The sequence below is a fragment of the Cinclus cinclus genome, chromosome 20 (assembly GCF_963662255.1).
Source record: "Cinclus cinclus chromosome 20, bCinCin1.1, whole genome shotgun sequence".
In the NCBI taxonomy this organism is placed as follows: Eukaryota; Metazoa; Chordata; class Aves; order Passeriformes; family Cinclidae; genus Cinclus; species Cinclus cinclus.
Window position 1 is genome coordinate 3,808,470 of NC_085065.1, and position 25,519 is coordinate 3,833,988.

A 25,519-nucleotide genomic window follows, 5' to 3' on the forward strand; every position below is an offset into this window, starting at 1 on the left:
AGATCAGTATTTGCTACTTCAGTGTTATCTTCTGCAAAAATGGCAGGTCAAACCACCCTTCTATGGGTATACTGTTATAAACCTTAAATACATGTGTTCTGAAAGACTTGCTCTTTCAGGCCAAGAGTAAAAAAAAAACAAAAAAAAAGGATAATTGTAACTGTTCAGTAAGTGACAGGTACAGGAAGAAAATGAGCAAACAAATTAAGAGAACTGGTTGTTTTGATGTTGAAGTAAGTGGAAAAAAATGTAGATTAAAACTGATCCAACAGGGTATCTGAGTCCAAATTGTGCTTGTAAATGTGACTGAGGTTTGATCGTGCAGCCCTTCTTTTGCACTGGAAATGTTTACTAGGCTGTGTAAGTAAAAAGTTCTGAATGGTTTTAAGATTGGATTCATTGCACAAATATTTATGCAAGTCATTTTTAAGGACTGTTGCTGACTGTAAGAGAGCTGAGTTCATGTCCACATCTGTTAAATCACTGCTTTGGGTTAGTTTAGTCTCTCAGCCTGTGAAGTGTTCTGTTCAGCCTGAAGCACAATCCCATCTTTTCCTTCTCAAAGACAAGACATTTCCACCCCTTCACGTGGGTTGTTCACTTAGGAAGCAGGCAGAAAACTTCGAGTGGCTCATGAGGAGACTCCTGCCAAAAGGAAGGGCCTGTGGGATGATAAGGCTGGATGGTCCTGATGTAGAGAAATAACTGTCTGAAAAAGCCACAGTGATTCTGGACAGCTCTGTCTGGATGACTTCCTGACACATGCTGGACTTTGCAGGTTATCTTGGAGCTCTTGGTGTTGGATAAATCTGGAAATTGTCACAGGTGGTTTGTAGTTCTTAGCAATAATCTCTGCCAACCATCTGACAGAACAGCAATAATTAACATTTCATAGCTTACACCTCTCTGTGCTCTAAAAGATGCCTGTTACATTTCAATGACAGCTTGAAAAGCTGTGCCTTTCTACTTACTAAGAATTCCTATATTAGAGTTTAATTAATATTTTATAATGATTCATGCTACAAATCAGCATTTACTACAGATGCTCAATTTGGAAATAGTTCCAGCATTGTGGTGGAGTCAGAGCATGTAGTTTCTTTTTAAGGCAAGGAGGACCTGACTGCATGGCTGGACCTTTTCCATAAATTCAGTGGACTCAATATTCCATTATCATCATGTGGCTCAACAGGGAACTTTTTAGTGGTCAAAAGCTGGTAGGAGTAGATTGCAAGTAGGATGAATTTTCCAGGTGGGCCAAGGATTGAATATCTCTGGCTTACAGCAGCTGTTTTGTCTACCTGCAGCAGAAAATTCCACTTTATTACTTCATGTGTTGGCTGTCCATGTGTCACAACTGAAATAATAATCAAGGCAGCAATCTGACAGTGGATGTATGCAATGCCTGTTGTCTGGTTATGTTAGTAAAGGCAAAAACTGGCCAGAGGGAAAAGCTTTCTTACTTAAGAATGAATGAAACATGAAAAGGCTGATTGAAATCCCCTCTACCCTCCTCCTCCCTCCCTCCCTCCCTCCCCCCCAGCTTTGCCACTATTAATGGCTCACTTGTGTTTGTTGTCTTTCAATAAAAAGATACTCAACCCTTCCTTGGGATTTTTTTGATCATTGTTTCTTCTTCCTTCACCCATATTATCTAAAAATGTGGCATTAATACTGAAGTCCTGATGTTTTTCTGCTGAGTGAAACAGCCAAAGTGACTGGTTGTTACAGCAGATTCCAGCAGTTTGTATGGGATTGAGGCTGTACCATATAAAAAAACCCAACTGGCTGCTTCCTTTTGTGGTTGGTTGATCCTTGTTCTCTTCTGGAGGAGAATGAACCAAAGTTTCACAAGCTTGACAGTGTTTATATTTACATGTGAAAATACATGTCAAAGGGTTCATGGAATTCTAGAAAGTTTAATGAGAAGTGGCTTAGCCACATCTGTGAACTCAAAGCACAATTAGAACTTCCCAGTGAGGCTTTATGAAAAGGCAGCTCAGGGTCATGTATTTTGAACTTGGAAACAGGTTTGCTGGAATTCAGAAATGTATACAGCTTGTGCTTTGTGTGTGTGCAGTTTTGCATGAGTTTAAAAGTGTCCCATAGGGGAAGGAGTGTTAAATAACTTGTATTTTTACTCTTTCTATCTTGCCTGATAATTTGCATGATTAAACAAGGCTGCAATGAGGCTCATAATGCATAGTAATGTTAAAATGGAACAGAAATATTGTAATATAATATAAAAGGGTTTGTGATTATAATAAGTTTGACTTTAATCCAAAATGTTCTTGATGAATGCAGCATTACAGCATGACGGATTCTTGTATGGCAGAAAAGGCCTGATATGACTTTGATGGACATAGAAATAAAACTGGTAGAAAACAGCTATTTCTGTGTGAGCTATAATTTGTTCCAGCTGATCATATTTTCTTGTATTTTTAGTAATTAATGACACCAATAAGAATACAACAGATTTGCATCCTAAATGCCATTTTTATAGACTTTTGATGTAGGAGTTGGACAGGTAATGCCAAGTGTAAAGGACAATTGTTCAGGATTGAATTTTCAGAAATGTTTAATTGGCTTTTCAAGTTATTATTGCCATTTATGTCTTCTGAATACAATTGAAACTTACTTTGAAAAATAGGGCAAGATGTTAAAATAAATTGAAGACCCATTTGTTAATTTAAAGCTGCAGTTAAGGGCATGGATGGAACTAACTAATGATTTCCAGTTTCTGAGTGCTCCACTTAGCTCTTGTTTGATCTGCCATATTTATCCAGTTGATGTGCTTGTGCTGACTTCCAAATAAACAGCCCTTAAGCTTCACTTTGAGCTTCAATATCATTGCCTTTTATAGCTGAAGGAATTATACTTTTGCCTCTTTTTGAGGGATAAAATCCAGTCTTTATTTTAAAGTAATGGATAAGATATTGAAGTAGCCCTAACTTTTTCTTCTTTTCAAAACAAAAATTCCACTCTAAATAGTTATTTCCAACTCAGTGATGTTTATTTTTCAGTTGGTTGTCCATATGTGAGAGCACAGAGCTCATGCACCCTTTGCTTCTGTAATTTCCTTCCTTTGAATTTGAAATTTGATTCCAAAAAAAAAAAAAAAAGGAAATATTTTTACTGTGGCTTCTACTGTAATAAAAATTATGGATTTCAAATATATTTTATCTCCAATGCAGCTCCCTCTTGTAGCCTTATACATAGGAAAAAACCATTTCTTTGTCTCTTGCAACTGTGCACTGAACTGTTTTTCACTGTTTTAAAAATTGTATATGAGCATGAGTTAAGCACATTCTATTTGATCTGTCACACTCAAGATTTTGTTCCTTAATATTTTTTTTATACTGACTTCACCCTGCCATGTTTGACATTTGTCTCCATGGTACTTGTTACTTTTCTGATTTTTAACTACTTAAGGAAACTGAGTTTTAAAATATTTACATTCACCATATCCTCTCACAAGTATTAACAATATATGTTATACTGTTACATTTTAATTTATATTTTTCCTTTCTGTGTTGTAGAAAAGCCAGCTTCATTGTCCAATCTGACAGTTTAGGATTATAAGAATCCAGATTTAATGAGCAATTCAGTTTTCATATATTATTTTTTTCCCTTAGTACTAGTGTGCCAAACTGGGACATGGGATTTTTATTCTGTTTTTATGATCTTGGCCAAATGGACTGTGATTAGAAGTGCATGAGATGAAATTGTACAAATAAATTGCAATTAATAAATTAGTGAGCTTTTCAGTGCATTAGCTTGGATAAATGTAGCTGTGAACAGCATGTCCTTTTTCATAAAGAATGAGTATTTGTCTGTGCACTTCTGGCAGTTTCATCATCCTAAAGGTGAGTGGCACATCCAGTTCCACTGATGCCTTACAAAGCCTTGAAATGAAACAACACACTTTGGAGACAATATCAGTATAGGAGGCAGAATAAAGGCTGGTCTTTTTTGGAGGCCTCCAAGGGGCAGATGTGGAAAATGCCCTCCCCTGCATGGGGTGAATAGAGTTTGGTAAGTTTAGCAAATTAGCATAACTGACAGAAATTCCCAATTAGAGACGTATGTGGTGAGGCAATTCCTCCTCAATTAAACCTTTTTTTGAATCCTTCCCTGTTTAGAAAGGAACTAAACTCTGTTTATGAAAATGTGTCTCCAAGAGCTGGTTTCAACCTTGGCTCCCAGAGAGCCAAGATAGGAAAGGGGCTTTGGACCCCCAGCTTGGAGCCTCTGGAATGGATTTTGTCTTTCTGCCTGTTAGGGTAGGGAGAACTGCTGGAGCTAGCTACAAATACAATAATAGGCCAGAGAGCTACATATATTTATGCAAAGCATATAGAGAATATATAAAAGCAAATGCTGCTCACAAGCAGAGTAGGAGGACTTAGGAGCTGCTGCCAATTTCTTTGGTTTCTTCAGAGCTACTGAAACAGAAAAAGCAGATGTTACTAGACTTTGTTTTATTAGACTAATTTGGTACCATTCATTTATGTTATGGAGTTTACTGGAGTGGATCTGAATCATGCCTGTCAACATAAAAGATAGATGTTCAGAAAGTTTGTATAGTAAAAGGAATTATTATTTTCAAGTGTATAATTCTAGAGAATGCCAAGAGGTCTACATTTATTTTGGATAATTCTTTGCATACCTATACTTGTAATAATGTCAGAATGAAAAAAATATGATCATGAACATGTGAATCTCAGGGTTATGGTTATTTTATGAGGTAGAAAAGGCAAATCGTGGAAACTGCTTGCTGTCTAGTGAATGGGTCAAATTGAACTTAAAAGAATGTTTTAATTTTTATAACTTTGGTGGATTTATCTAGCCACAAAAGACAAAATAAGTGTGCTGTCAATAACGTAGCTTGTTAAGCTTGCTTTTTTACTTTTTACTTTTTTTTCTTGGTTTTTGGGCATTTTTAATTTTTTTACATCAGACTGCATGTATTATACAAATAATACAAATAATTCTGGTTTGAATTTGTCTTATCTAGTGTACATATTTTCTAGCCCCTTTGCCATGTTGTGTTTTAAAAGCTAATAAAACAGGGTCCAAGTTTGTGCTTAATATCACCTAATAGTTTCACTGACAATTGAAATTTATTTTGAGCATGCATTCCAGACTTTTATTTTTCTGAAACCCATTGGTTTGACACTGTGTAATTTTGGGGACTTTGGGACTGTATGGGCAGGTCTTACACTCTTAATACTCTGCATTTTCTTTCGTGTGTTTTGTTGTTATGTTTCATTTTTGCCATGTTCTTCCACTGCAACTTTTGGAATGGGTTGTTCTGCCTGTGATAGCACTCAACAGCTTTCACTTTCTCACTTAATTCTTGGTTTCATCTCTTCCCCCATATAATCCCTGATGCCTCACAAAAGAGCCATAGGTTCACCACATCCTTAAATGCCCATTCATTTTGCAAGGAGCAGATTGCTTAGCAGTTTTTAATGAAGAAATTGAAAAAGTAACCACCCATAAGAAAGTAGCAGAGGAATAGTAATCTTAATATTCAGGAGAAAACAGTTCTGTGTTCATGAAATCTTCTCTGAGTCAAGCCTCAGAGGAAGGAGGTAAATTGGTCACCAGGTTTGCAATTGCATTTAAAAGGATTTTTTATGTTTCTGAGAGAAACCAGACTGTCCAAGTGCTCACACGCTTTTACACACTTCTCTTGGAGCACTGCCAGGTGATGCTGAAGCCAAGCTAGGAAGAAGCAAATTAATTGTCACAGCATTTACAGCTGGGAAACTGCAGGGAAATCTCAGCTCTGTTATCAAAGAAGTCAGGAGAGATAAAGAAGTCATTGCTGTGGTGCTGGCTACAGTGTAGACACTAAAAGAGTCATGCTTAGCCTTATGTTCTGGGTGTTCTGTTCCTTCTGTGCATTTCCTGAGTATTTCAGCTGAAGGAGAAAAGATTTCCCCCCTCCCCCCCCTAGTGTTGTCCTATATGTAGCCAGCAGTCAACCTCTGCTTTGTGCAGGATTCAGTTGAGCAAGCCTTATCACATCTGGATATTTCACCTGGAAATGTGTCTGGGAATTACACTGGCAAAGACTGACTGCCCCTGTGATTTGTTCTTTAATTATTTCTCCTTCCATTCTTCTGCTTCTCCTGCTCATGAAGAACCCCATTGCTAATGAGGGTGCAAACAGGCTGATGTGAATCTCCCTTTTTCCTTTCTCCTCTCCTTTTTTAGCCAGGTCTAGTCACCATCTAAATTTGTGGCCATGTCCCTGGAGGATTAGCCATACCTTTCACAGAGGCACTCTTCTATAAATAAATAAGTCTGTGACTGTGAAATGAAAATAAATTGGAAACTGCTACATTCAGATATTTGATAGTCTTAGAACCCCTGATGCCTCACTTGAAAGAGCAGGGAAGTGGAGGTTTCAAGTGGCAGTGCAGCTAAGTTGTCCTCAAATGCATTTCTTCTCTAAACTGAAACTCAGGTGGTGCTGATGTGTTCAATGGTACATCCACATCCTGACTTTTTTAGGGCTGAGATGTTTGAGTTGAGGTTTGTTGTACTTGGCATGAATCAAGCAGTCAGAGGGATCACAGCTGCCTCTCATGGAGGTTGCTACCTCCACTAGTGGGCTGGTGCTTAATTTCTCTCCAGAATTTGAAAATATTGTATTATCTCAACTGCCAGTATATATTTGGCCACCTGACTTTAGAAAGGAATAACCAGCACCATCAGCTTTTCCTACCTACCCTGAATTCTATTTTAATGGCATCTTTCAGAAGAATGCAAATCTTAACTCGAAGCCAAACTTCAGTGTCATATTTCACGTTCAAAAAGAAAAACACAAACCCAACAGCCTTTGGAGTCAGTAGGAGAGAAATTTTTTGTGTGTCAGAATTATTCATAGCTGTGCAGAGCAGATGTTGACAATTAGGAGAGAACAGAGGCTGGTCTGTGGTCGCTGTTTCACGTGGGTAGATGAAGGCTCAAGGCAGCGGCTATTTCCTGTCAGCGAGAGCAGGTCCTGGGGGCTGCAGCCCAGTCCAAGTGTACAAAGTCACTTTTGTGTGGCCTTGGTTCTGTCCCTGGGCTGAATAATGGTGCTAGAAGGCTCAGTGTTCTGGTCTGAGAGATCTATGTCCATTGATACAAAATTACGAGTTGAAAACTTTTTATGGATTTTGCGTTTCTTCCCTAGATGTTTGCCTCCTCCTTTTAGAAGGCACAGAACAGCTGACCCTTTCATTTACTGCAGTAATTGCCACTGTGTCATGTCACATTTCAATTCTTTTAGCTTGAACTGTATTTAAAGCACAGTCCCTCCCAAATTTGAATGTATTTTTACACAGTAACTTAAATGGGAGCAATTTCCTGCAAATTTAAAATGGTGAAGTGTTAGCCTTTTGCCTTCAGAGCTGTTTTCTGTAAAATTGTGATGGTTGCAGGTGACCTAGGCCACTTCTGCTGTGGACAGCACTGCTTGGCATACTTGTGTAAATAGCAATTTGCCAGCAGTTAAAGGAATTGTTACTGTAGCTCATTTTGTCTCATAACTCAGTGGGTTTGCTGAAATAATGATGGTGTTGATGCCATATTCAATGAATTTCCATTTTCCTCTTTTCTGGTAGAGCTGTATAAATAATCATATATTAGGGATGGAAAATTAGAAATGTTTTTGTCTGCAAAGATGTGCTTCTGATCTTCAGTGCTGGAGAAATCATCCCTGGTTCTTTGGGAAGCCATGGTCAGAGGAGAATGAACAAATCCAGCTTAGTGGAAGGAGAGGAAACTTTGTGGACCTGGTTGTTATTCAGGATCAAGTTGTAAAACTTGAAACAAACAACACAAAAATTTCTGGTGTTCTGCCATATATTAAATTCACTCTTTCACTCTTTTATAAGCAAGCTGTAGCCATGGAATGTGAGCACGTTAATGTCAAGTTCCAGTGATTGGGTCTGTCATCCTGCTGCTCTGTACAATGGAGGATGCTATTGAACACAAATAGAGCATTGATAAAATGACAAAAGCAAAGCATAAAAATATTTCTTAAATGACTGAAACAGTATCTGTAGTAAATACATGTTTTGTTATTCAGGAACAAGAAATTATTTTCTGTCTGACAGGATAGCATGCATTTTGCTGCTGCCTGAGAACTGGGTCCCTGTGATAAGAATCTGTGGCTCAAAGCTTGGGTTGCTTGGGCTTTTTTTTTTCTTTTTTTTTTTTTTTCATCAAGAAGGTAACGTGAATAATTTTAGAATAAAGAGGAAGGAAGAAATTACATGCCTCAGTAGCAAGCATGTGTTCTCTCATACTTTAGTTTCAAGTTCTGTATTGAGGAGAGGTGAAGTCCAAAATCGCCTTTTATAGCAGGATACCAGGTGCAAGCAGCGAGACATAGAACTCAACTCAACTTTCTCTCCAGTGAAAATTATAACACAGCTTCCAGTCCTGATAGTAAACTGCCACTGCTGTGGCAGGGCTTGTGCTAATTTGGTAGGATTCATATAGAAGCAGTGCTCATAGATATAAACTTACAATCTGAAAGATGCCGGTAGAAGTCCTGGTGAAGGAGAGCTCTTGGAGCAGCCCCTGCCAGGCACTGACACCCTGAGCCCTCTAAAGACAGGACAATTAAGGATTGGTAATTAACAGTTGCTGTGTCAAGCTACCTGTGTCAGACCACATACTCAGAATGTCTCCTGCCAAAGTATTTACCTGCAAATTACCTGAAAACTGTCCATTGTTTCACTCTGATCCTTTACTGATAATCAAATATTTGCTAGCCAAGTCAGAATCTTTCCAAAATTGCAAGTAGAATTCAAAGGTGAAGAGTTGTTTTGCAGTAAAGCAGCCTGATGTTATTGTCCCCCTCTGTTTCTGTCTGTAGAAGTTTGGATGAATAGCCTGAAGTGGAATCTCTTCTCAGCTCTGACCTCTTACCAGAGAGCTTCACAAACACAACCAATAAATTTTACAAGGAAATAAACTTCTTTCTAAAACCAAGCTGTGAAGCTATTGCTTCACATATTCTGAAAGTTGTTTGAATTTCCATTTGGGATCTGATATATTTGGTTAATTTTTTTCCTGGCAACTTTGATGATTGTAGAATGTCGAAATGTTACCACCATCAGCAAACCAAATTTTTTACTGTCTGTCTTAATGATAATATAAATAACAGGATTTGACTTTTTTAACTTCTGTCAAACCCTTTTTTAAAGCAAATGTATGTTATTTGGACTCAAGATCTGTGACTATCCACAATCATGTGTGAGCAACTGGCAAGGAGAAGTAACTTTTCTACCTTTTACAAAAACCAGAGCCTTATTCAGGCACAGTTTTCATAATTACCTTCTAAAATGTGTTTTAGTTCTGCCTGTCTGAATTTGAGATGCTTTGCCAAGGAATTGTCTTACCATGCTCTGTTGGGCAGATGTGTGTTTGTACTGGCATTAAGTGCTGTTAGATATTTGCTGTTATTTCAGGGTTCTCATTGTCAGGAATTTACTAATAGTGAGGGCTCTGGATTTTATGTGTCTCCATATAGGCTGTGTATGCAAATCTTGTGCCATTTATAGTGGTTTACACACCAGCTTGTTTTACTTTTGACCACAACTTTACATTTGTTGCTGTTAATGAGTTTTTAAATAATGCATTTAGGAAAAGTGCTTCTTAATGTTTTTGGGCAGTGTTACAGGGCTGGCACAGATTCATTTCAAATACACTCCTGGTAGATGTGCTTGTATTAGCATGAAAATTTAATGCATTTTTTGGTTTTGTTTTTGAAGAGATAATAGGTAAATGTTGCTTTCATACCTTCTATTTGTAACTTATGTGGACAACTCCTACTTGAGCTCTGCTGTTATTCTTTCCTCCTTTACCAGGTTTCAAGCCTCTGAATTTGATCTTTTAAGTGGATATGTGTAGGTTTTTATGGAAATTTGTATGTACACAGCTGCTAGAAAATAAGAGAGCATGTGCCTGTGAAAAATGACTGATTACCAAATAAGCCTCCCAAACTGAAGTCTGGAAAAAATAGGACTTTCCAAGCAGGCTAGAGGTTTATTGGAAAGGAAGAAAGCAAGCTAGTTTGAGTACTTTGCACAGCTGTTTTAACAGAGTTATTTCATCCATGTGATTCTATAGAATAATTTGATGCCAAAAGTAACACATAAATTTTTTTTCATTTGTTTAGAATCAGTGGCATATATAAAAGTAGTTTCATGTGGTCAAAAACTTCTGCATTTTGGAACAAAATAACCAAAAGCTTAGCTCATCTTGCACTTGTAAAATGCTGCAGTTCAGTAACAGCTCTGTTTTCTGAATCATGCAGTAAACATGAGACTTTCCTGATCATAAGTAGGAGGAACAGACACATCTTGCCCTTCCTAACTGCCAGGTTGAGGTTTTAAAATTTTTTCACTACCAATGAGCATAATAAAAATCTTGTTTAAAATTGAAGGGTGATGCTTTTAGATTCTGACACAAATTAAATACTTGTACTAAGTGAAAAAGTCATTTCTTGGGTGTACATAAGGAGATCCTGCTTTCATATTTCCATGCCTGTAGCTGCCTAGCTCTTGATCTTCACCATCAGAAATGTGTAAGGCACATTGAATAACACACAAGCTGCAGTGGGGGGGGATGAGAGTCCTCCCATGCATGTGTTGGGAGATATCTGATGACAAAGAGAACACATCCTCTAGGTAGAAGTGCAGCAGATGCCAAACAGCTGTGAATCATCTGTACTCTCTGAGGGAAGAAATGAGAACCTTTAAGCCTGAGTTGAAGAAAGGTAGGTTTGTTTGTTTGTTTGTTTGTTTGTCTTAGTACAAAACTGACTGGTTTAACCCTTTCTCTCCACTGCTAATTGCAGTTATCTACTTACCCTTAGATTAATAAAGAATTCTTCTGGCTGCCTGTCCCTCTTAAAGGCCTTCAAATTATATCTCATTAGAAGTCAATAAAAACAAAGTGTCAGTTTAGAAGTCAGATCCTGTTTTGTCCTTGTTAATGTCCCTTGACATTAAGTGCCTGTAAGTAGCTGACCTTCACACCCAGAACATAAACATCTCCAGTAACACCCTGCTTGTGCCTGCCCAGTGCCATGGAGCTTTCGGGCCTTTGACACCCAGGGGAGTCCAGCTGCTGTTCAGTCCCATCATTTTCACGTTTTGCTGGCCTCTGCTGCTGCCTCTTTGCCATTCCCAGTCCATCTGGTCCATGTTTCCTCCTTTGGCAGATGATTTTTTTTGTATCCCCTGCGTTCATCCACATCCGCCACAGTCCCAGCCAGAATTCTCCATTCCATCAATAAAGGCATATTTTGGAATACAGTTAGACAACAGAATGCCTCTTTTTCCTTGGCCTGTGATTGTTTTCCATCAGAAATGAATAATTTTAAACCTAAATACTTCACCAAGCGTGAATGGCTTTCCCTCTCTCATCCTGACAGCTTCTTTATGCTGTTGCGAGGTCCAGCAGTCTTTTTGGTGAGCTCAGCATGTAATTTCTGAGCCCTGCTGCACAAGTGCTCTCCACACACACACAGCATTCCTGGGTGCTTGCTGTGAACCTTTGGAGCATGTCCCCATTTAATGGAGGGGTTTGCTCTGTCCAGCGGAGAGGGAGGCTGCCAGGGGCCAGGAATGGCATAAGAAATGTGGTGCATGTGGGGTGGTTGTCAGAGAATCCACAGAAAGAAAAGGATTGGAAAGCTTACTGGAGTTTTAGAAGTCATCCTGAGAGATACAGGAGGGAAGAGTCTGCAACAAAAGGAGTTCAAGAAAGGTGATTGATATACCTGAGGCCGAGGGGAGAAGGCAAAATTGACAATGCTGGTTTGTCTACCTTGGAAATGGGAATTGCCAAATCTTTTCCATTCTCTCAGAGTTTGCTTTTCGTGGCTTATTCATGAACTTGGTGAGCCATTAAAAGGGTAATATTAGCACTCAGACATTGATTGTAATGGTCAAACACCGTTGGTGAAAAATGCAAGTTAAGGTTGGAACTAACAAACTGTGTGTTTCAGGATTATTCTCCTGCTCTTGCTTAGCCAGTCTGACACTCAGACTGCTGTTGTGTCCCTTGGGAGCTGAGGCATGAAAAGTGAGTGAGCGAGCTGGGGCCAGAGCTCCTCATGTGTGGATCAAAGGGACTGGCTCTGAAAGCCTCACTGACTTACTGGCACTCCAAAGGCAGCCTGGAATTCTGTGTATGAAGTGTTGTTATGAAGTTATTATTGACACTAAACAAAGGAATATTTTTTCGACTTTTTAAAAAATATAAATCAAAGTTTTCTGAGTTTCAGTGGTATTTTTCATTTATGCAAATGTATTAAAATAAGATTATTCAGTGCTTTGCCTGCTTTTTCAGCTTCACTTAAAGTCCAAATTAATGTTGGCTCTGTCCTTATTGCAGAATCAGTCTGACTAGTATTATGGAAGAACTGGAGTTTTTTTGTATTTTAAGGCATACATTTTAGTAGCTAGTATATTTACACAGGACACGTAAGATTATTATTAGAAGCCAGTAGAATCAGTGTTTATTTGACTTTTTTTCTGGGAAGATAGTTGTAGCAATATTAACAAGTATTTTGTATGCTAGAGATTTTAAAAAATGTTGTCTTACTGGATGCTGATTTATTCTTAATTTAAACAGACTGTACTGTAAGGTAAGGATTTGGACTTGATGATCCTCATGTGTCTCTTCCAGCTCAGGATATTCTCTGATTCATTTAAAGAGAGATGGACTTGCTTTGTTTGCATTTCCTTGATTCACGAGAGGATTGTGTCACAAGCAATTCTTTTTGTACATCAGAATCAAAGGAAATGCATAATGCCACTCAGAAGCAACAATTTAAACATTTGTTTGAGAGAATTTTAGAGAAGCCATGCTTCACTTCAAGGTGGTCATTACATGACAGCAGCTGGAAGTGCTTATTTTCCTGGTGTTGTGTTATGAAATAATCATAGCATTACTTTTTGAGTTATTTAATGAGATGAAGTATTAAAACCCTACAAAACATCCCATCAGTGTTGTCAAAGTAGATGGAGAAAAACAAAATCCTTGAGGTTGTGCTGCAAAGAGCTATATGCTTCATAAATAGGAGTCCAAAAAATTCAGCACAGAACAGGGAACATTAGAAAGTACTTTTTCTTACTAGAAAAGCAAAGTAGCCCCATTACCTACTGCTGTGGCAGAATGCCCCTGTTGTTCCTTTCCACCTGCTATGAGAACACACCAGCCTGTGCTTTGGAGAAAAATCCTGTTCCACTTTGCTCAGTTGGATACCACACTTGACAGAGGTTTTAGAAGGTTTTTCATCCAGGCACATACTAAAGCCAATCTTTTTGCTTACAGCTTAGAGTCCTAGTTTCATGTAAGTCAGTGTCTGTTTTTTCACAGTCTCGGGGCACTCTGATCTTCCTTCCAGCCTTCTCACCACAGACCTCATCACATGCCATGAGAAGTTACCATTGCACTTGTCTAAGGAAGAAAAAAAGATAAAGAAAAATATTATTCTGATTTCTGTAGAGCCAAGATACATTCTGTTGATTGCTTGGGGTCTTTAGAGAACCTTACACACTTCAGGGTATTTCTGGGTCAGTGATTTTTCTATTTGGATGGTGGAAAGTGTATAGACATACGCTCCAGTGCTTTTATATTGTGTTTGCTTCTATTTCCTCCTAAGCCTTTGAGAAAGAAGCTGAGGGATGTTTGGAGTGAAGGCTGGAACTTTTCTGTGGAGTTGACATAGTTAGGCACACTAATTAGGACTGATCATAGACAACTCCCTGAAAAGGAAATGAAAATTATGTTTATAGAACCCCACAATGTGTATTTCCAGAAGAACTGAGTGAGAGGCAGAGGGGCAAGAAGATGAGGTAACCACAGGCAGATGGGCTTGTCTTTTTGTCACTAGGCTATTCTGTTATGTCTGGTATCTTGGAGCAGTAACAGCAAAATGACATGAGATTTATATATTTCTCTGTCTTCATGGTGTGGAATTATGGATGAATTCCAGCTTGTTCTGTGTGTATTGTGTCTGCTCTTTGAAGATTGGGTTAAAATGTGCCATTTCTAGGTGTCTTTATTGAAGCAGATACTTGATGAGAGCAGTTGTCACAGTATCTTGAGACATCTGTAGGGTTCTTCCTCTGTTCTTTCCCCCTGCAATGCCCTGCAAATTCTTTCTCTGTTTTTAGCTTTTGGTTTTATTTTTCTTTGTTTTTTGTATATGGCATGAAGAGGAGGGAGTAATGTGTGATCAATTTGTCAACAAGTGTAATAGTTATATAAGTATTCACCCTGTGTCTCTGTATCATTGTTCCTTTGCTTTCTCATGCAGATCCCTGTGTGGCAGTTTCACAGAATTGTTAGCAAAGCTCAGCTACATTCTGCTGGGGGGTTGATTTATGTTTTACATCGTGGCCAAAGTAAAGAATGAACTGAAACCAAAATCTTGTGCCATCTACACTTTGGATATGGTTTTTGGATTGTAGGTCTGCATTGCCAAAACAAAGAAACCAAAGAAAACACCCCAACAAACCAACTAAAAAAGAAATCTTGCAATAAATTAAAACCCCCACTCCTAATTCACTCACTATTGTGTGATTATACAGGAGCTGGCTGGACACTTACATTCTGAAAAGTCAAAAAGAACTTTTCCTTGTGAGATCTTTCCAAATGTTTCCCTCAGCTGCTGTTGTAACAATAAATAAATACAGGACAATAAAAACAAGGATAAAATGATGGAGCCTAAATCCCTTAATAACAAAGTTGATATAAATAGGTAATACTATTCAGAAGAGAAGGATTGTGAAAAACATAATCTATTTTTTAGTAAAAGTGTTTCATTATATGTATAGTACAACCAGTTTTGGAAATAATGAAATGTAATCTCTTCCTGACAAATGTATGTGATAAATCTTTGGAAAATAGTAAGCCACTGTATATAGGAAAAGTACAGTGTGTGCTTCCAGGGCATTTCCCAAGATAAATTTACCTCATGAATGAGGTCCTAGTTGTTGAAAGGAATCTAAAGTAGAAGACACATCAGGTCTTCCAAGTAGAAAACTCCATCAGGGAGTGCATTATTATGCACATAAGATCAGCTGCTCTATGGTTTAGTCCATGTGTCAGCATTTTTTGTGTAATAGTGTTTGTCCTGAATTTGGTCAGCTGCATAAACTTAAAACAAATCTATGGATGTGGTGAATTTGAACACCAGAAGGAAGTGGGGTATTTTTAGGGTTCCTTTTTCTGGTAAAGCAAGTGGTCAGCCTTATTGTTTTGTGTCTCAAAAAAAAAAAAAAAGAAGAAAGCCCAAGATATGAAGGTGATTATCAGTGGTAAATATTGGCCACCTTTTGGCCATGGTAATAATTATGAAACAGATTAAGAATTTATTTCTGGCATCCAACCAGCATTCAGGATTGCAGCATTTCCAAATTGCTGGTTCTCACAAAGCAGAGCAGTCCTGTCTCCTTGATTTCAGGGGAAATGAAGACTATGATGAGATCTGCAGCAAAAGCAAAATTTGGATTAGAATGATAACCTCCACTTTACTCACTTGCTATATTTTATATGTGGGATTAAAAGTAAAGTAGGATCAGTCTGATCTGGGCTGAGGTAATATATAGTTTCCAGATTAGCCTGACTTGACTTAGAGCACCAGCATCCAGCTGTACTTGGAAATCTGCAGTAAAAGCCCTGTGATCAGTAAGTCATTTGCTGTTTACAGATGAACCAAGTGCAGCTTTGACATCCAGAATTTATTCATGTTATTATGTATTAGTTTGTAGAGAACTTCTGAGACCTGTCCTTGCTCTGGAAGGCACCTTCTCTGGACTCATGGCTGACAGTAGGTGATACCTAATGTTTTCAGAACATTTAGGAGCTGTTACCTCTGTGTGTGCTGCAGAAAACAGGACACACCATGGCCACAAGTTGTTTTCCATTACAACCTTTAAGGCTGTGTTGCACATACTTTGCATTACCTACAAAATACATGTTGCATTACCTAGAAAAACTGTGAAAATAAGAAAGCTTAATGCATAGGAGATTTCTAGTTAATAGTGATACTGGAAGTAGTAGACAGAAAACATTGCAAACTATTTTTTATTTTCATACAATTGTACAGCTAATTTGTGTGTGTTCATTTTTGTTCTTTGTTGGTCTAAACAAGGCAGGGGTGATGTTTTTATTTTGTAATGAAGCATCATTCATCATGAAGTTTGTCTTAGAGTAAATACTTATTTCAGGTTGAACTCTGTAAGGTCTTTGCTCCTGTATTTAAATGCACTCAACTGCACTTTTAAGCTGTGACTCTTTTGATATTTTAGTTTACAGAGGTTCTACCATCTCTTTCTCCTTTCTTCACAATCCCACCCATTTCCTTGCTGCTGCAAGGGTTTAGCTGACTTCTTGATGAGCCAGTTCAGCTCTCTACAAAGAAAAGAGATAAAGGTTTTCCTGTTTGTTTAATGGCAAGGTGTGGAGGAGCACCTGTGCAACACAGAGGTGGAAGGGGGCAGAAACCAGGCAGGTGTTAATGAGATTGTTGTAGGGTTGCAGCCAAAGGTTCCTGAAGAGCTGCTGAGCTTGTTTAAGGACTCGCTCTCATCCAAAAACTTGACTTTCAGCAGGAGCCCAGTACTCTCCCTTGAGCTATTTCTCTTGCTTGTCTTCTCCTGCAGGAGCTGGTTGATCTTCCTGGACTGGTAGGAGATAAAGAGAGTAAAAGAAATATTGTTTTTTTTTGCTTGGCTAGCAATCTGAACTGAACTGCTGAAGGTTCAAACAAGAGGCTGTAAGAAGGGAAGCTGAGGGAAATGTGTGGCCAGGAGGGGAAGAGCTGCAAATCCTTCTCAGAGCCACAGGTGCAGCTCCAGCAGCTCAGGCAGCCTTGCAGAGCTTCACATTGTGGAGCAGCCACAGAATGAAGCAGAGCTGATCTCATGGCCCGCTGCCACCCAACAGTCCAGCCAAGATCCTCCCTCCCTCTTCCTCTCACTTCCTTTTTTCTCTCTCCTTTTTTGCCAGCTTAGCGAGCTGAGTCAGTCCATCTTGGAACTGAAGGAGGACCAAAACCAGTGCCAGGGAGGGGCTGGACATTTGAGGCCAGGAAGGGGTGGTGGGTATGGGGAACATGGGGCTAGCTCTTCCCCTCTTGTCTGTGGGTCAGTGCTGTCCAACTCATGGTGCAGCACTTTCAATCAAACCAGCCTAACAGAAGTTCATTATTTATCTAAATTCACTCTGCTTTGTCTTGGTGGATAGTCAAAGTGATCAGCACCTCTTCCTTGCGTTAGTATGTTGTCTCCCTGTCTAATGTCACCAGGTCCTGTCACTCTCACCCTCTAACACAGTGGTTTTCAGTTCTTACACTTGCCCTAGAGGTACATCAAGAATCAGAATAAAGCAAGTTTATTCTTAAAATTGCACTTGACCACTGCGGCTTATTTGGTGTATTGTCTATGCACATTATTTCAAAGCAAAAATGAAGAAAATTCAGTCTTGATTCACAGACATATGAATATAAAGTTCTGCTTTTGTTTTAGCATTGTATTAGTGATGTGAGGCGGAGCAGTTAGGTGAAGGGTAATCTTGATGTTTGCAGTATGTTCAGAGGAAGATTTAAAAGTCATATTTAAAAAAAAAGTTTAAAGAAAGCTAGTATCCACGTTTAAAAAGAAAAAAAAAGATAAAAAAGATAACCTATGTGTTTCAACTTCCTGTTTAAAAGGACGGTCTGGCAAAGCCAATAGAGAGATGTAGCTGGGGGGAGGATTGCTGGTGCTGGTGACTTTTCTAACAGGTTGTTTATACAGTAAAGTACCAGAAAAAAAATGACTGGGAATTGTGTATATGTTTCAGGAGAACACAGGGCAGCAGTTCCTGTATAGCCAGTCTTTCATAGTAACTGATAATGGGTTTTGATGTCTTTTCTAAACATCATAGGTATTTTGTAGGTGGACAGAGCATTTGTGTTCCTTTGCTGGGCCTCTGCTTAGAGAACAGATTTCTCTGAATGCCAGCTGTTTGTCAGGCTTCACTTTCACAATCTCATTTCTCTAAAGGCTTCCAGCAAGACACAAGCATCCCTTTCACAGAGAAAGACAAACAGCACAAGGCAGAGCCCAGAGCTGGGGGCAAATGTCTACCTTGAGTTTCAGGCACAGGAGAATGTGAGGTGTTTTCACAAGTGACATGAGGCAGGCAGTGATTTAACAGAGCATTTTCAGCCCTTTTCCTCTGCTGTGTGGGCATGTGTCTGAATTTACAGTATTCCTGCACTGTGAGTGAAACCTACATGACCATTTGTCTAGTGAAAAACTTCAAAGGCATCACACACACAAGTGTTTTTCCTTTTCTTTTCCTCCTGCAGTCTGAGCTGATCCTAGCTTGATGTTAGCTGTAAGTCAGGCATTTTCCCATGAGTTTTGGTTCTGGTTCAGTTCTTGAACGAGCAAGTATGAAGAAAACACCACTGAAAGGGCACATACCTTTATTAACTGCTAGCAGAGATTGCTGCTGATGCAGAGGAATAAAATACATACTATTAATTTATCTTGCAAATAAATTGATTGCCTCCATGTTACTGAAATACCTCTAGGTGTTTAATTGATTTATTCACAGATAATCCAAATACATTCTGTTAACATTAGTTTTAATCCATTCTGTTTATTTCCTACCTATTCCTACCTTATGCTTATTTGACATAGGAGAATTTAACTGCTGCCTGTTAGGAAATCAGTACTTATATCTGGAACTTTGAGTGATTACTATGATTTCTCCCTTTAGAAAATAAATTGTAATTTGGCTTTAGTTTTATTAGGGAGTGTAGAAGATGTGTGTGCTCAGTGTGCCCTCCATTAGACCAATATCCCTGGATTAAATTAAATGTGTACGTACTTTTGAGAAGCTTCTTGGGGAAATTGTAGAGCTAATCTGAGGTAGGTATTTGGGGAAGAAAAATAGGAACTGAAGTATTTCATGCAATAGAAGCTCAGTCTTACCTAACAAAATGGATTTTCAGAAAATGGAGGGGATCAAACTCTAATGAATTGAACCAATCCCTGCCTTCCTGATCTATGGAATTTTAATTTACTTGTTTAGAAAGCATAACAGTGGTTATAGAAACATTCATTTAAAAGCACTTTAAAATCACCAGGGTATCTAAGGAATTTGAGACACCTGTAGTCCTTGAATAATACTAATTGATATCTGTGAAGACTTTATGAAATCTGCACAAAAGATACAATTTTGAGTGGCTTAAACCTTTATTTACAATTCAATACTGACCAGAAGTTGCTGAAGTCTCTCTCCTCCCTCTGGTCTCTCCCCTTTAACCTCTGAATTACTGAACTGGATGGAAATGTATCAATTAAACGTTGCTGAGAGCTTCAAAGGCTCTAACAAAAGTTAGAGGTGCACACTGAAGTTTCTTAGAGCTTTTCTAACTTTCTTAGAGCTCTTCAAAAATCAAAAGCAAATGATGTTTCTACTTGTATCCAGGGTAGTAGTGAGCCCAGTGTCGAGATAAAAAATCCAAACAACTGGTTGCAGCAGATGCAACTCTGCACTTGCAAGCACTGGGTGTTTTTCAGATGTTTGTGTGTACATATCTACACATATATATATATATGTCATTTCAGGTACACAGCAAAGCTATGGAAAATACTTACTGGGAAATTGGGAAAAATTCCCAGTAAATACTGGGGAAATAAGTGTTTACAATGTTTTCATTCGGATGGAATAGGATGAAAATTAGAAAAGAACTAGCTGGAAGTTATGCAATATTGGTGATGATTTGGAGATATTAAATCTGACAGGAGAGAATAATTTCAGTTAGGAACTACTATTATAGAAACTTTAGACATTGACACTGTGTGTCACCTCACTGATTACTGGTAACCAATAATCAGCTCTTGTCACATTTTTGGCATTATACAAAATAATGCTTTTTCCTCTTAAATGCTGCGTGTTTAGAGCAGAAGCACTTATGTGGATATGTGGTTCTTGTTTACTTTCTTTCTAACAGCTCTCTAAATTCTTCTGATTGTGTTGTGCAGGCAGCAAACATCAGAATTACTGGATATGTTTATTCTGCTACAGAAACTTTGGGTTGTTTCAGTAAATTTATTTTCTCCTCTGTTTCACATATTCCAACTGCCATTTCTGTGATTGTAGCTGTGTAGAATCCAAAGCCAGGCCTTGAGGATCTGGCAGTTGTACTTCTAATGCCCTTCTTATGTCTTATTCCCACAGGAAGGAGACACCTCTGCATTTGTGGTCTGTTAAATATTGGAGTTGTTCGTGGGACATGGCTTGACTGGGCTGTTAGAGTGAGTGATGGCCATATTGGCTTTCATTGGGCAGTACAGGAAAGTTCTGTATGGATTTTAAAATAGTAATTCATCTTGTAAATACCCTTAGAAGCCTTGTTTGGCAGCTCATTGTTTAAATCCTTTGATCTTGTGAATTTGCCCTTATGTTAGATTTTCAGCAAAGATCTTCCCCTACAGATGTGTGCAGTTATTTTAATATCATCACAGTTTGTGGTGCCTTTTTCCATAATCCTCTGTAAAAAGCACTGCTAGCCTCTTGAAAGTGCATTTCTGTGCATGACATTTTTAATTTGAGCTGACTTCAGTTTTGTACTGGGAAAGGTGATGGAGCCTGATCTGATTTCCATCACTAAACTGTGGCGGGAAGATTGATGAGGATAATGCCTCTGTTAGCAGGGTTCACAACTGCAGCAAAAATTAAGGGTGGATTAAGGCAAGACACATAGCTCCAGGTGAGGAACTTGAAGATTCTCTGTATGTGAATCCCAGGTCAATCACCTGTGAGAAAATGTGAGAAACTGGAGAAAATGTGCAAAACTGTTGTGGTTGTCAAGGGTAGAGAACAACTTCCATAGAATCAGCGAATCCTGGGATGGTTTTGGTTGTAAGGGGCCTTAAAGCTCATCCAGTTCCAACCCCTGCCAGGGCATGGACACCTTCCACTAGACCAGATTGCTCAGAGCCCCATCCAGCCTGGCCTTGGACACATCCAGGGATGGGGCAGCCACAGCTGCTCTGGCCCTGATGTGTTGTTAGTGCTGGAGATTTCTGTGTCTCCAAGACTGGTACAGGCTCATGACTGGGAGTCCTGGCTCTGCCTGCTGGTTAAGTGGATGTAAGGACATTGATGTTCCTGTGACAAGTTTAAAAGGTTGTCAGATGAACATGGATCATGTTTTCAGCTGGGAATTTTTTGTGTGGCTGCTTACCCAAAATGTGTGTGTCTTACAGAGATAAGTGAGCAGATGAGAGCACCGTTTAGTCTTGTTGGGTCCACCTGGGGCTTTTCATCTGCTTGAGAATACTTTCAATGGAGACAAAGAGTGGACTTATGCAGGTTTCCCATTATTAGTTCCAATAGTTTATCTGAATTTTCAGGTGGGTGAAGCTGATTATTTGTTGTTGACAGAAGGACTGTGTAGGGAACTTGTCCTAACAAGCAGTAATTGTGTGATTAGGAGAGTTTAATAAAGAAGGGGAATTCTAATTCATTCATACTACTTGGTTTGTTGACAGTTAATGTCATTTTCATTGAATGAAATCTATCAGTGTTGCTTATATTTTCAAGCTATTTGGAAGTGCTGGTATTCTGAAGCATTATTGTTTGCATCTAAGACCAAAGTTAAGACCTGTAGAAATCAGGAAATATTCCTAAAAAACCAAAACAAACCTGAATACTAATATCTCAAATTTAGATACTTTGTAGTATGATTAGACTGCAGAAATGCAGAAACTAGTTTGCTGTGAAATAATTTGTGTTTTGAAGAAGGCGTGTTGTAAGTCCTATCACTGTGAACTATTAGAGTTATTTTCATAAATGAAACTGGACAGCACTGATGTATTTGTAGTCACAGATATGTTACCAATTGAACTTGTTTTATTCACACATTACATTTATTTGCTTTGGCAAGAGCAGTGCAGGGCCCTAGAAATCATCTATTACTTTGGAAGGGAACAATGCAAAATATAACTTGTAGTATACAATATTTCTTTTCCAAGCAGCAATTTTCTCAGTGAAAAATTGTGATTACTTTCAGCTAATAACCGTTAAGGGAAATACTATAGATTTCATAAGGAAAAAATAAACTATTGCTAAAATACAAATGTAACCAATACAGATATGGTTACTAGTCCAGGATCTTTACCATTTATATGTTTATAGCTATGTAGGACCATTCTTTGTCTAGTAAAAAATAATCTTCTGCTCCAGATAATAAAATTATGAATCTCTGATTGTACTCTCTGCCTCCACATGGGTATGCATTAAATAAAATTAAGTTAATTAGTTTTTTGCTGGGGTCTATTTTTTGGTCAGGCATATAAATTAACTGTCAAAATGGTGTACTTCCATTTTGACAGGAAATAACCTTTTTATAATGAAACATAATTTATGATATAAATACATGCTGAATCAGGCATTGTAATGCAGATGACCCAGTGGCCCTGTATGATTTCTGAAGCTTGGCCTTGAATACTGGTTCATACAAGTTCTTACTTAAAAAACAGGAGGGAAGAAGGGCAAACTGGGGGAGAAATTCCCACAGCTCAAAATATTTCTAAAGCTGCCTAACAAAGCAGCTTTAACTCTCTGTATAAAGCTTTCTCTAAGCAACTTGGTGGGTCTGGCATAAGTATCAACTTTGAACAAGATTTTCATTTCTAATCTCTTTTCCTGTCTCAATACTGAATAATGTTCAGAGTTTTCAGATCATGCTTGCCACAGTGGGACGTGGGGAAGCTGCCAAAGCCCACAGGGAGAAATCTGTATTGATTGCTGAGAGCAGACAGACTTCTGACCTGCTGGAATTGCACTGCAACCGCTTGTGGCAGTGCTTCTGAAGAGAAATCAAATATTTACCTCATCTCTTGAAGTGATACTCTATTAACGTATTCTCTTTTTAGGTCCTATTCTTGTATCACAAACTTTTTGTCATGTCATTTTGCAATGAATGCAAACAGTGCAAAAAAAAAGTGAGATTTTGGAACATGAGATGTGCACTTTTATTGTTGACTTTTTCTGTCAGCAGCTTCAGTATTCCAGAAGCATTTATTATGATTTAAAAAAAGCACCTGTCTGATTGGTAGCAATACTGCTAGTAAGTGAAAACACTTATGGCCACTGGATGTTTAGATTCAAATCTTACAGTGTCAGTGTGAAACAGAACTTCAACAATTGGTTCTCTGCAGGTCTTTTCCTATCCAGAAACACAGATGTCTCCTGGCCAGCCTGACATTTCTGAAATGTGTCCATTTGGCTGTGGGATGTGATTTAGATAATCACAATTAGGGTATGTGTGCACAATAAGTTAAGCACAAGATGATGTGACCTCATGCATGTTTGCTTCAGGAGGTCAGTCAAGTGATCTGAAGGACCAAATGGTTTCTCCACTGCAAGAGTCTTTTCTTGTCCAAGTTAGATTGGAGAAACTGAGCCCTGCTCCTGTAGTACTGTAACAGGGCAAGTTTTACAGGGAAACTCTTCAAATAATGAAGTGAGAGCACATCCAGAAATCAGCTTTTGATTGTGTAAAAAGACACATTTCAGTAGCTTTGTGGGTGTATTTTGCTTTCAGGCTGTTGGAACTGTCTGAATTGTACAGGTGGTTATTTCCCCCACTCTGTTCTGATTCCTGGCTGAGACTTCATTGGCTTCTTTGTTTAGTTCGTTTAACAAGTTTGTCACTCATAAACAAGACTGTGGCTCCTACTCCAGCTGTTACTGCCTGGAAACTTTTTACAAAACATGTATGATTAAACATGACTAACAAAAGTCATTAATGTAACTCATAACATTAACATTTACTTTCTAAGAAGTGCAAGACAAGAAGTGATGGGGGCCTCTTCCCCCATCAGGATTTACTATCCATCTTTTCTGTGTACCTCTGCAGTCATGTGCAAGTATCAGCTCTTGAAAAGACTTGGGAAAAGGCATCAGTACTGGAAATTAATTATAAAAACTGTCAGCTTTTCTGTATGTCTTTCTTCAAAGTATTAGGTACTGATCACTGGGAAAGTCTGGTTAATCTGCTGAGTGAGATCAAAAGGAAAAATAAACTTCAGTTCAATTTAGTGTTGTCTGAGATTTATGGATCCTGTACTGCTTGTGTCTGGTTTTTAACCTGTAACTCTAGCATTTGGCAGGCTATTTTCTCCATAGACGTCTGCTTGCTGTCTGGTGAAACATCATTTGGGCAGCAAGAAAGTCAATGTAGCAAGGACAAGTGGAATTTCCTCATCTCAGATTCTTTCCTATCTGAAATGATAAAGGGACACTCCCAATAAATAAAGTATTAAATGGAAAAAGGGATATTTGAAGGGATATTGTTGTGGGTGTCCTCTCTGCAATATTAATGTGTAGGATTTTTGTTGCTGTGGACACATCACTGGTTCAGTTACACGTGAATGTGTTCTGTGTTTAAGGCTCTTGTTACAGAAGATGTTCTTCCTGTAGGGCCTGTGTTTGGAGCTCAGCTTGGTGCACAGCTGGTCTGTATGAAATAAGTGACAGTTCTATAGCCCAGTTGTTTCACTGCTGTTTCCTGGAAGAGACAGATTGGGTTCACCAGCTTAATCCCCAAACATGTGGTCTATATTCAAATATGAAATGAGGCGGAACTGTGAACAAGCTTTCTGTTTGGTTGGATTTATTTTGGTATATGCCAAACCTATATTCTGTGCAAGTGCATCCCCTGGGATCTCTCCTAAACTGCTACTGTGACCCTTATATCAGACCAGTATCCCAGTTTCTCCAGCCAGGGGGAGTGAGGGATTCCAGGCTGGACCTTAACCTTGGAGCAGATTCCATTGTGGGGAAATTGTTTATGGGAAGACAAATAGAAACCTTACTCATCTGAACCTTCTGCTTTCTGTGACACGTAAACTTTCAGAGAAAAAAAAAGCAAATGTTAATGGCAAGAAGTAATTTTTAATTAATGATTGAAATTATTCTCTTCATCTTCCATGTACTGTATGAAGTCTGTAAAAGAGATTTTTTATATATTCTAATAGCCTCTACAGCTGGGCAAAGAGTGAGAAAATGTATTTACAGGTTTCTATTTGATGTAGCCTAATTTAGGATGGATTTAGGCAACTCATCAGTAAAACAGCATGGGTGAAATTTAAAGCTAATCCACGTGTTTGAGTTTGTAAGTGCAGACATTTATAAAATAAATTGGTATATCATGTTACTTTTGTTTTCTTTAAAATGACTTCATGTGAATTAGACTTGAGTGTGAGGTTATGTGTTAGAACATGTTGAAAGGTATTAGGCATACACACAACATCACCTCCTTTGGGTTGTGTAGATAGGCAGAATTTGGGCTGTTCTGAGTTGTTGCTGTGATGGGACAAGCTGATGAAGGCAACAAATATTTCTTGTCATAGTTTCTTTACCACACCAAATCCAGGGTTTTTCCTACTTAAAGCATAAAAGGGAGCAAAGCTAAGCAATTGCT

At 38.5% G+C, this 25,519-nt stretch overlaps 1 protein-coding gene across 2 annotated transcripts in view; it reads left to right on the forward strand.

The window, feature by feature from the left end:
* The window catches only part of B3GNTL1 (UDP-GlcNAc:betaGal beta-1,3-N-acetylglucosaminyltransferase like 1), a 100,981-nt gene that overhangs the window by 30,856 nt on the left and 44,606 nt on the right, over positions 1-25,519 (forward strand). Inside the window, exons 6-8 of one of the 2 annotated variants that reach the window (XM_062506296.1) lie at positions 6,403-6,412; positions 9,007-9,029; positions 18,165-18,182. The exons of the other annotated variant lie outside the window; for it this stretch is intronic. Coding sequence (XP_062362280.1) covers positions 6,403-6,412; positions 9,007-9,029; positions 18,165-18,182 — 51 coding nt within the window. The remainder of the gene's footprint in view (positions 1-6,402; positions 6,413-9,006; positions 9,030-18,164; positions 18,183-25,519) is intronic. 2 annotated transcript variants of the gene reach the window in all.